Source organism: Triturus cristatus, chromosome 5_1 (genome assembly GCF_964204655.1).
Source record: "Triturus cristatus chromosome 5_1, aTriCri1.1, whole genome shotgun sequence".
Taxonomy (NCBI): domain Eukaryota; kingdom Metazoa; phylum Chordata; class Amphibia; order Caudata; family Salamandridae; genus Triturus; species Triturus cristatus.
Window position 1 is genome coordinate 768,807,413 of NC_140587.1, and position 12,451 is coordinate 768,819,863.

The 12,451-nt window shown below is 46.0% G+C and overlaps 1 protein-coding gene across 1 annotated transcript in view; it reads right to left on the reverse strand.

Moving 5' to 3' along the window:
- Positions 1–12,451, reverse strand: part of CABYR (calcium binding tyrosine phosphorylation regulated) — a 153,001-nt gene that overhangs the window by 87,858 nt on the left and 52,692 nt on the right. Inside the window, exon 4 of the mRNA XM_085605750.1 lies at positions 3,602–5,179. Coding sequence (XP_085461876.1) covers positions 3,602–5,179 — 1,578 coding nt within the window. The remainder of the gene's footprint in view (positions 1–3,601; positions 5,180–12,451) is intronic.

Sequence of the window (12,451 nt, forward strand, 5' to 3'; positions counted from 1 at the left end):
ACCAATTGTGCTAAAATTAGCAACGGCTGTAAAATATTGCCTATCTAGCTTAACTGCACTGCAGAGCTACGGATGATAATTATGGTCCTGTGAGATGAAAAGGCCCTTTAGTATCTGAAGAATCTGGACTGGGATGTGCAACTAACCACTCCGAACCCGCATCATTCCAAATTACGCCTAACTTAACACAGTTAAGTTAGTTCCCAATTGTTCTTTTGAAGACCCAAAGACAGAAAAGAAGAGTGGCGATTGAGAGGATAGAGCACAAATGGAATAAACAGGCGTGCATTATCCTCCACTCCCATCTACAGAACAGGTTAAACAAGCATTGGCATAGCCAATAGGTCTCGCTTTTGGGACCTTATAAGTATTTAGTTATGCAGCACAATATCCTTGGTGCAACACTATCAACCGTTGCATGGCTAAACACTTATAAGTTCCCAAAGGCGAGACCTATTGGCTATGCCAATGCTTGTTTAAGGGTGGCACCTTGCTTCATGTCAGCAGCATACGACGTTTACTACCCTGTGATTTAATTGCACAGCTTTATATATCTTGACTGGTTAAATCTTGGTTTGCTTACAATTTTACTAAAGCACCTGAAATAGACTTGTAAAATAAAAACCAGGGAAGCTCTTGATTGTTCTCTTTACTCTTCGACTGGCTAAGTCTTCTACTTTTGGTAAAGCCCAATCCAATCAATGGAGGTTAATATGCTTGAAGAGCATTGCCGTTTTCGTATAAGCATAACACGTTTGAAAATCACCGGAAGGTTATTTTTTGTGCAACGTCTAGGCTGCACTTTAGTAATGAAGTGCCTTCACAACTTTACGCTATAACTTCTATTTAGCGGCGGAAGACGCAGGCGTCGAAGGCACATTATGAATAATAACAAACGGGTAGTTCGAGTCTTCAATTACTCTGGCAACTGATACATGCGGAACCCGTGTTGTGTAACTGATCTCCTTGGCATGCATTTATTCTCTTCACAAGACTTAATTCTACTTTATAAAAATATTATCAGCCACGTAACGTGTTATATAGGTAATCTATGTTCCCACACGGAGAGTAGGCGGTAACACCTCAAGTATATCACCTAATATAAAAACCTTAAACACAAAACGACTTGAGGTTATTTTAGTGTCCCTGTTAGCCAATAGTAATTAGGACCTCTTTTGTAGAGGGTCATCAAAAGATTTCTGAGAGGTTGTCTCACCCTTAACTCATCAAGGCATGCTTCATCATTTGACGACTTCTCACACTGGAGTAGGAACAGTGCCACCTCAGTGGACTCAACTATTCATAATCCCGGGAGTTCTCTGAAATCTGTTGCCAGGACAAAGTCTAAGATCCTGTTGATTTGGTGGGGATTAAGTTGTTAAAAATACCTTGAGGTATACCCAAAACCTACTTTAATAAAGAGTACCTCTGGCATGGTTAAAAACTATCGAACATTGGGTTATACCATGAAAACCAATGACTCACTTAACCTCTGATTAATTATTTTGTTACCAGCATGTTTCGACCCCTATGCTAGCCTTAAAGGTCTCGGGTCCTCTTCAGGGTAAAAATAATGATAGTTAGTGATGTAGACATGCATGCAGGGAAACTAATCAACCCCTACCAGTTCCCTCGTGCTATTTGCACCACCTGAGTAATAAAAGGTAAAGGAAATGTTAACAATGATCGAAGTCCTTCACATTCTCAACAAACAATGAAAAGAATGTATTTCAAATGTTTTAATATTTTTCTGTCACTCATGAAGATTCACGCAAGATCTAGCACATTTAGAACAATGACAACATGGGTTTTATTTCAGTTGCCTGTGTGAGAGGACTCACCTCAACTTATTGAATTTTACAGGAATTCTATGGCCCGTTGTCGGTCAACACCCTACTTTCCAGCTCTAATGACCTTCTACCCTATTGAGCTTATTAAAGCCAGAAGCAACTATTCAAAGAAAAAGCGCTAAATGCTGATGAACCAGGCTGATGGATGAAAAAGACAGAGTAACATTTAATTTTGAAACCATCCATACAATCCATGACGTTTCCCTCCACTCACATATCACCCTATCCTTTCCTGTCGCACCCCAAATTCACAAATGTTGCCCTAATTCTTCTTCCTTCCTGTTGCTCCCCAAGTTCACAAGTATTTTGTCTAACACTTCTTTCCAGTCAAAATACAAATTCACAAATATTTTGCCCTCACTCTTCTCCCTTCCTGTCACACCCCAAAGTCACAAATATTTCACCCTAACTCTTCTCACTACCTGTTGTACCCCAAATTAATTTAGCATGTTCATCAGCAGCCTTAAAGAAGCCTTTTTAAATAGAGTCATCTACTTTTGTGACCAGAGGCCCAAGAGCATGAACACTCAATACTGAAGGGGAAAGAGAGCATCGGGCCAACAATGGTCCGTCCATTGTGTGTTACAAACGGCCACATTTATTGGTTTCTAAATGTACTGCCATCTCATTCGATACGAAATAGCAGGATGCCATATGAAACCCTGCATAAAGCTTGGACAGAGTTTTCCTTAAATTAGGGCTGGCTAGCAAACATTTCTCCTCTCCTATCTGAGGGAAAGCTATCCTTCTTGAAAGTTCGCATGATCTGTGAAAAGAAAGCATTAACAGCAAAACCCACTGTTTACTTTATATGGTACAGCATCTAAAGACACCACCAGTAATGAGCATTGTAAGCTCACACAGTTCTATTATCTACACCGTGCTTATTTCACGCCGCAGCGTTTGCATAGCATATTTCCTGACTGCGAAGACGGATGTGCCAGATGAGGTACGACCCAAGCTCCTTTTCTCTACGTAACGTGGGAATGCCACAAACTTGAGGTCTACTGGGCTGGGGCAGTGCGGAAACTCTGGGAGGGTCACTGGAGCCTTGCAATAGAGAATGGCTTGCCTGTGTCTCCTTAGCCTTCTGACGATCCCAAAAATGGGAAGATGAGTCACAGACTTGCTTTACTGGGGCTGGTGCTTGCTGATTCACTGGATTAGCCCGGAACCCCTCCCCCCCAATTGCAGAGGTGGCTGACTGACCTACAGGAATGGACTGTAGCAGAGGAGTGTAGGCTGAAAGAGCGAAGGCTGAAAAGAGTGAGGACTAACAAGAAGGCAGAGTGAGACTCAGAGATGGGAAGAGATGGTGGAGAATTTGGTGACAGCGGAGGAGGAGGAGGAGGAAGGAGACCCCCTGAAGGTGCCCCCTGCTTTGGATGCAGGGTCCCCATAGGAGGATGCGCACAGTTGGTAGCAGTGAGTAGGAAAGAGGAGGTGCATCCCCCGCCCCTCCTTCCCAGAGTAGAATTTGGAACAAAATATGTCTGCTATATGGGGGACCTGGTCTGTGCCAATGAAAGATGCAATAGATGGGAAAATAACCAGATGTATGACACCTCTCAGTAATGCCCAGTCTGAGCTTCTCATGGCCTGTACATTGCATATATGCATTGGGGATCATGCTGCACTGTTGAACTGTTGATGTGGTTTCTTCTTTTTTGTGTTTTCATGTAAAATAACAATAAAGACAATAAACAAAAAAAACATTGTGCGCAAATATTTATAATATCAAATGTTCTCACCTTGGTTTGGCATGAGTCCTTGCTGGGGAATATCCGAAATGCATGCTTGCTGCATAGCACCAGACTGGATACTCTGGTAAGGATATGTACTTCCATAGCCTTGCGGCGAACGATCTTGCGGCCTAGAACCAGCTTGGCTTGGGATTAGAATTTCCTGAGGAATTTGCTCAATATACATTGGAGCTCCCTGGTCCATCATATAATTACCAGGAGGTTGGTAAGGAGGTGTTGTACAGGTGGCTTGACCTATTTCAGGGACACGTTGAACCAGCTTGGGTTCCACATTAGCATATGTTTCTGACGTGGCCCTAACAATTCGGGCCATGGTGTTATCTTGTGCAGGCACGTATGCAGTAGTTGGTTCACAAGGAGGTTCGTAGTAAGTAGGCACTGGGCAGACCTCTTTGGCTTTAGGCGAAGGCTGCCGTCGCGGGGTTGGCACAGGACATATCTCTGGAGCTGCAATTGCAGTTGGAGTAGGAGTAGGAGTAGGAGAAGTAGGAGTAGGAGTAGGAGAAGTAGGTGTAGGAGTAGTAGGAGTAGGAGTAGGAGTAGGAGGTTGAGATGAAGCTGGTGGTGTAATTGACCTAGGTGCGGGTACAGGCGGGGTTAGAACAACACACCCATCAATGTCTGGGCTTTTGGGGCGTGTAACTTCAGGAGTCTTACTCACATCAGATGGTGTAGGGGGACGGGAAGGTGGTTGGGAAGGAGGAACGGAAGGAGGAACGGAAGGAGGAACGGAAGGAGGAACGGAAGCAGGTCGTGAAGCGGGTCGTGAAGCGGGCCGGGATGCAGGCGGAGACGCTGGTTTTGAAATGCATACTTCTGGTGTGACAGGGCGAGGTGTTACTTCTGGGGGTGGAGAGACTGGGCTTGGCTTCTCAGGTGGTGTCTGTGGCCTAGAAATAGGTTTATCTTCTACAGGACAGGCATCAGTGGGTTCTTTTTTAATTTCTTCTGGTTTTATTATTGGCTCTGGCACTACGGGACAAGAATCAGGTGTTGCTAGTTTTATCTCTACATGTTTCTCCGCTGATGCTGGTCGAGAAGGTGGACGAGAAGTTGGCTGAGAGGGTGGGCGGGAGGATGGACAGGAGGGTGGACGGGATGGTGGATTGGAGGGTGGACTGGAGGCTGGACGGGAGGGTGGACGTGAGGGTGTACGGGAGGGTGGACTGGAGGGTGGACGGGAGGGTGGACGGGAAGATGGACGGGATGCTGGAGGTGGTTGCTGAGCTGGTACATCTGGTACATCATCCTCATCACATTTCCAAGGATCATCAGGTGCAGGTACTATTGGGCCAGTTGTACACTTGACCTCCTCTTTTACTTCACAAACATCTGCTTTATCGAAAGACATCTGACGTTGTATGGGTACTTCGGGCACACACACACCAATGTTCGAAATCTCACGGTTAACAAATGGCTTTTGATCTGTAGCACAGACGTCATCCGGAGGCTTTGCCTCTAGTAATGGAGCACACACTTCTGCAGCTTGTACCACCGTCTCTGTAACAAACGTGGAACCCCTCTTCGTATCGCATACATCTTGGTTTTCTTCTGGCCATGATTCAACTATTTTGAAAGATCAATATGTTACAGAAATACATGTTTTACTTTCTGAAAAGCTCTTTTAAATTATATGTATTTGCTAAATCCTTATAAAACTATTTCAAAGATTACCGTTCTGTATTTTGCTAAACATTCCCAGCCAGAGACAAAACGTGAACTTTTTTGCATAAATGTTCATTCTCTTACGATATATACTCAGCGAATAACAACTACCACTACCTGGTGAAGAGACTATAAAATACTGCTCAAAATGGCTGCTTTTGAAGGCTTGCAAATAGTAGTGTGCTTATATGTCCCACTCATTCACCACGCCCCTCCTCCCCCTTCGCACTGCCAATCAAACACCTCAGGTCGGTCAATCACTGGCTGGTTTATACGGAGACCCGCTTTGGCGTCTCATACTGATGTTTGCCGTACTTTGTCTTGTAAAACTTTCCTCTTAAAGTAGGTTACACTAAAACAATAAAAGCTCCAGAACCTCTTTTCTCCATACTAATGCACAATCCATCAGCATTCTGGAGAAAAAAAATCCCTTCTGGTCTGTTTCACGGCTAGATCAGAAATGCATTTCCTAGTGGAACTGTCTTCAACAGCTGGGAGATAAAGGCAAATAAATATTTCTGATATACAAAGAAACTCTTGCTCCAGTACTGCTGACCACTGAATGGTGAGTAGAACGTAGGATTCGGGGTGAGGCATTTTGGGAGGCAAAATGGCACAGTCTGTGTGACATGCTGTGGGGGTCAATACCTGCAATTCTACATGGGTGGTAGTGGTACATCAGAGGGCAAAATTATTTGGTTACCAGATAACAAATCCTCCACTGTTGTATGACCTGTGCACTGCATGCAGAGAAGGGCTAAAGTTGCCTAAGAAATGTCACATACAATGCTCCAAGATGGTTCATAACATCAGTGTTTCCCAAACTATGGATCACAAACAGATTTTTGGAGTGTCACGAAAGTCCAAGCAACAAATGAAGATGGCAGGTAAATTTTGAATTTATTCTTGTCACGTTTGCTGCGCTTCAAAGGCTGGGGTTAAATGTCAGGCTATGTTTGACACACTGTTGCTAATTTTTTAACCTGGGGATTGGCGTTTACAAACTCCTCTCACTTTGCAGTCAGAGAAAGAAGAGTAAAGTGGACTGTGAAAGGAAAGGCAGTAGCATGTCATTTTTTGTTAACAAGAAAATGTAAATAACTGTAAATGAACTGTACACACTCAGCAGTTAGGAAAGTAAAAATGAAGGAAATTAATTTGTAATTCTGAAATGTGATGGAAACAAAGATTTTAATAGGATCAAAACAATTCAAGACACTCTGGGACATATTTGCAAGCCCCTAACGCCACTGGAGCATCACTTCTTTCTACAGTCCGTTGGAATGGCTGCATTACCCATATTTATAAGGTGGTGCTAAGCCACTTAACGTGGCTTAACACCACCTTGTATATACGCCCATTTTCACTACAGCCTGCTGCGCCAAAGGTGCGGGCAATCTCTGTTACAGGGGGCATTCCACCACAACACCTATTGCTTTTTGTTGCTGCCCCAGATTCACAACGCAGGGGCAGCACCTAAAACTAAGGCCAGATAATACCTGTTCTTAGAATTTCTCCTCGTTTAATGCTCTTTCTATGTGTGCTGCGTTCTGCAGCACACATAGAAAGAGCAAATTGCCATTATTGTGTATGTACAGGAAGGTGTCCCTAAACAATCGCCTCTGTAGGGCAGGCATCCAAGGGTGCCTGGGCAGGCACTAGGCAGCTTTTTTAGCGCCAGCAGAAACGCAGAGGTGTGCCGTATTTTTGTAAATACAGCGCATCCCAGCGTTTTGAAAATGTCGGAGCGGGGCGTTGCCAATTTAGGCATAACACAGAGCTCCAGCATTTTCATGCAAATATCCCCCTTTATTTGGTGATACACAAATTGTTAAAATTCACTGAAACCCAATTTCCACACATTATTTGTGTGCAATGTAGTTTTGTCAGTAAAACTGTTTGTGCTACTTCGGAGCAATACTTATTATTTCACGTAACGCAGCAAGACACCTTGCTGTGATGCTTGAATGCTTGAAAGGTAGAGGGCAGGAATGCCCCATATCTAACAAGAGATGGCTTATTCCAGCTCTATGGCTGCGCATGTGCACAAACTGCTGCCTAGTGCAGGCACCCTTGAACCATGGTGCAAGGAGACCTGTGTTGCAGACAGGATTGTTTTTGTGCAGGAAGAAACACCTTCCTGCACAAAAACAGTCCTCCACGGCGTTTTCTTCTTTCTATGTGTGCTGCAGGCTGCAACACACGTAAAAGGAGAAAACAACTAGGAGAAATAGAAATATTTCTCCTTGTTACGCCTTCCCTGGGAAGGCGTAGCATTTTGACGCATTCAGAGCTTTACCAGCCTTGATAAATCTGGGAATACATCAAAATGCATGGGTGGCTGCATAGGAACACACATGCTCCACCCATGGAACGCCTCCCTGGGGCAAACAGAGGCGGCTCCTCTGCAGTGGTGGAGGAGCGTTGGCCCACTGGCTCAGAGCCAGCGGCTGAAAAATAAAACTATATTTTACCATTGTTTTATTTTCAACTGCTGGCTCTGAGCCAGCACGTGTAGGGAGGGGCAGGGCCGGGTCATGGGAGAGGGAGGAGGAATGTTGTGCACTTCTAAGTGTGTGTCGGCTTGGCCGGCCGTCCCAGGCCGGCCAAACAGACATGCGCACTTAGGTTTCTCTAACCCGGCTGAATTCTACAGTCAGGTTAAAGAGAGGTACAGACTTCCCTGTGCTTGAGCAGAGTGTAAAACCAGCCCGCTGAGGCAAATCCAAAGCGCTGCTCTCATAGTCTGAGAGCAGCCTCTGGATTGGATGGGAAGTCGGTTGCCCCAGGGACTGCCGGAAGCGGCACCGATGCGCGAGGTGGGCGCAGGAATATGTATGTTTTAAAGAAATATATTATTCAACTCCCCAGCACTCCCGCTCCTCGACCACGCTCCTGCTGCCCTGACCCACCTCCCTCACCACCACTCTATAGTGGCAGTATCTGTGGGGAAAGTAATGCAAGGTAGCGAGACTTGAGAGACCAGATTTACCAAGCCCCACAGGGCTATGCAAGGTGGCCTTGCATGGCTTGGTAAATATTCTGGGGCTTATTTATAAGCCCCTTTTGCCACCAGTGTGTCACTTTTTGAGGCAGGCGAGGCAGAGGCAAAGGATACCGAGGAGCAGCGGCGTCCAATACGGTGAGTGTACTTCCTTCTTCCCGGTTAAAAATATTGGTGAGGCTGGGGAATTTTTTACAGACCTGGCCTTCCATCACATGGGACGCATGGGTGCTACAAACAGTCCAAGGTTTCCACATGGAGTACATGAGCAATCCTGTCCAACAGTGCAAGCTCCGGCCCATCCAGTTCTCCCAACAGGAGTCTGCCTTAGTAGATGTGGAGGTCTCTTCCCTTCTGGCGAAAGAAGCCATTGTTCCCTCCACCCTGCATCCCAGGGGATTTTTCAGCAACATATTTTTGGTGGACAAACCGGATGGGGCAAACGACTCGTGATCAACCTCAGCCAGTTCAACGAGGGGCTGGTATATCTCCACTTCAAGATGAAAGGGATCCATCTCCTCAGGAATGTCTTACGTCCTTCGGACTGGATGGTGTGTCTGGACCTAAAAGACACCTACCCAGCGATCCCGGTTTTCCCTCCCCACCGGAGGTACCTCCAATTCATCTGGTGACATCAGACATTCAAGTTCGCTTCCCTCCCCTTCGGACTGTCATCGGCCCCTTGGTGCTTCACCATGGTCCTCAAACCAGTAGTGGATGTTAGTCTATTTGGACGACCTGCTCCTTATGGATGCATGTCCTAATCAGCTTCTTCGTCATCTCCAGATGGCGGTAGACATTCTCCAGAGCCTGGGCTTTGTAATCAACGAGGCGAAATCCATCCTCACTCCCTGTCAGTCGCTTATGTTTCCTGGCTTCGTAGTAGACTCCACATCCTCCACTCTCAAGTCTTCCAGCCAGAAAGATCTCAAAGATTCGACACAAACTGAGAGGATCCTTATCCAGACAACAAGTGTTGCTCAGAGATGTAGCCCGGATTGTGGGCCTTCTTTCAGCCTCCATCCAGGCCATCTTCCCGGGGCCCCTCCACTATCGAGCCCTGCAACGCCTCAAAGCGGTGTACCTAAAGCAGAGGGTGCCCGTATTCCCACAAGGTGGTTCTGTCCGAGGAGGAGCAGGAAGAAATTCAGTGGTGGGTACAGCACATGGAAGCCGGGCGCTTTTTGGGTCAGCACCAGACCTAGTGATAGAATCCGACGCCAGCGTGGTAGGCTGGAGAGCCAGGTGCGTCGATTTTTCTACAACGGGATTGTGGTCTCCAGAAGAACGGAGAATACATATCAATTGTATGGAACTCTTGGCAGGCTCCTTTGCGGTCCGCTGTTGGACAAGGGATTCCATCCAATCGTTTGTCCTTCTAAAAATGGACAACATATCCGCGGTTCACTACATCAACCACTTAGGGGGCACAAGGTTCAAGGACCTCTCAGACCTGGCGGCCGACTTTTGGCAGTACTGCCTGGACCATCAGCTCTTGGTCACGGCAGAATACCTCCCTGGACAGGAGAACCTGGTGGTGGACTTTCAATCCCGCAACTTCAGAGATTCCAGCCTCTGGAAGCTGGACCCAGGTGTGTTTCGGAAGTTGAACGACCACTGGGGTCCTTTTTCAATGGACCTATTTGCCTCGAGACTCGACCACCAGCTCCCTAGGTTTTACAGCTGGAGGCCGGATCCACTGGCAGTGGCCACGGATGCCTTCCTCCAGGACTGGAGTCAAGTAAAGGGTACGCCTTTCCCCCTTTTGCAATGATCACGAGGACGACTGCCCAGATCAGGAGACAGCGAGCGGAAGTGGTATTAGTCACCCCGTTTTGGAGGTCGCAAGTTTGGCTTCCAGTTCTTCTGGAACTTTCTTGGGATTCTCCAATCCTACTCCCCCACTCTCCGGCTCTCTTTGGGAGCCCCGATCAGACTCTACATCCTCCGATTCAAGGGAACTCGTTGTGGCCTATGGCAAGGAGGATCACAGGAGACGATGGGAGGTCCCGGGCCGTTCGAGGAAAGCTAAAGAGCTCATGGCCAGGACTTGGGCGGACAGCATGGTCAAACGTTACAGGTCCACTTGGGGCAGATAGTCCCTCTGGTGTGTGCAACGGGGTCGCAATCCCTTTGACGCCGATGTAATCTACATCTTGAATTGTTTGGCCCATCTGGCCTCATGTGGCCTAGCATACAGATCGAAAAACACTTTTCGGTCAGCCATTTCGGCAGGCCATGTGCCGCTTAACAATGGGGCAGTAGGAGAACATCCTCTTGTGTGTAAGCTACTCCGGGGCATCAGACTGTCTCTACCCCCAGAACCCCGTTATTCGGCCCTCTGGGATGTGAACCATGTCCTCAAACTGTTCCTATCTTGGCAACCTAACAGATTTCTATCACGGAAGGAGCTGTCGGCCAAGCTGGCCATGTTGTTATGCCTCGTGGTGAGCAAGCTTTGAACTAGCATAATCCTCGCCTCCAGTCCTGACATAGAATGAAAAATGTCCTATCTATTGTAACGAAAACTTTTAATTCTATTAAGAACTCTGAGGCGAGGATTATCCCACCCTAGGGTTTTTCAATGAAAGGGACCCACCCCGTATCGGAGTAAGTAGTACAGTTTGATTCTACACAGCTGAGATAAAGAATATTTTTTTTTTTACTGTATGGAATACTCTGTCTCACTGTTTGGTTTACAGGCTTGACGAATTACATTAGTTAAGTGACAATGTTCCTTTGTCCTCCTAGGTGCTGCTACAAATAAACAGGACTCTTGAAAAGGATCCACGGCACACGGGATGTTAGAGGATGAAGAGCCAGTGAGGACAGACTATGTTGGAGTTGGATAGCCCTGATTGGAGGCCTCAAACTGTTCCTAACAGGGCAATTTGCTTTACTACATGTTCCCAAGGTTTCATGGGAAATGTATGTTTGTTTAGGCATAATCCTCGCCTCAGAGTCCTTAATAGAATTGAAACTTTCCATTACGATAGCTAAGAAATTTTTCATTCTTACCAGCTGGCCCCTCCCCTGCCAAAGATGGCTTGTTTATGCTTCCTACATCTGAAACAAAGATTTTTGGCCCTCAGGCTGGGCGAGCGACTTGTCTTGAAACATCTACCTTCCTGGAGGCGCTTCTCAGACGATCTTGTGTGCAGGTGCTGTGGCAAATCAGACGAATCTCTTGAGCACATTGTATGAATTTGCCCCGCTCTGTTGGCCCTGCGCAGAACAAATTTGAGGCCTGAGTGGAACAAACTGGGCGTCCAGACCTGCAGGCAGGGCATTATCACCGCTTTGAATCCTGAGAATATGGAGTTAAACATCAACTTCACAACTTTCCTCCATCTGGCTTATCGTCTGCTCAAGCTTCCCCCAGCCTTTAATTCAATCAAGGCAAATTGAGGCATTTGCCGCCTTCAGTCACAACTGAACGCTCATAAAAGTAGTAGCTGTGGCTGTCAGTCGAATTCTCGCACTGGAGGTCTGGCTATTCTTACTTCGTCATCACTTTAGAGCCATTCTGATCGCCTTGATTAAACTGCTGTAGTATTTCATGGAACATTTTAGCTTTTTTGAGACTCTTCTTAAACCATTTTATCGTTGGACCTTTGAATAGCCAGGCTACTTGGTCTTTTAAGTACCACAATGATCTACTTCTGTGACCCAGCATCTGCCTACGATCATGTTCTCACTGTAGAGTATTTTTCAATGGAATTTTTATCATTGTATTATTAAAATATAAATGTATCGTGCAAATAGCTGATCACTCTTTTTATCACCAGTGTAATGATTTTATTATCAAACAATAAACATAATACAGTAATTTCAGTCGAGAAATCCAGAATTCAAGAAGTGATGAAAATCATCTCTTTCTGTCAATAAGTAGTCTATCCTTCAATATGAGGCATGTGGAAAGAATCCCTGTGGCTTCTCGTATATAATCTGTCAAACCTCCGGAAGATGAAATTCAGGTCATTAAACCAAGCAGCGTCTTTGAGGCTGAACCTAGTGTCAAGCAAAGTGATGAGAATGCATTTAAAGTCCCCCACCCAAAAAAGGTAGCAACATCTCATTATTGCCAGTGACAGCCACAGTTTTCTTGATTAATATTGAGGCACAGGATCTTAACGAATAAGTCACCCCAATAATGTCACCTGTAGGAA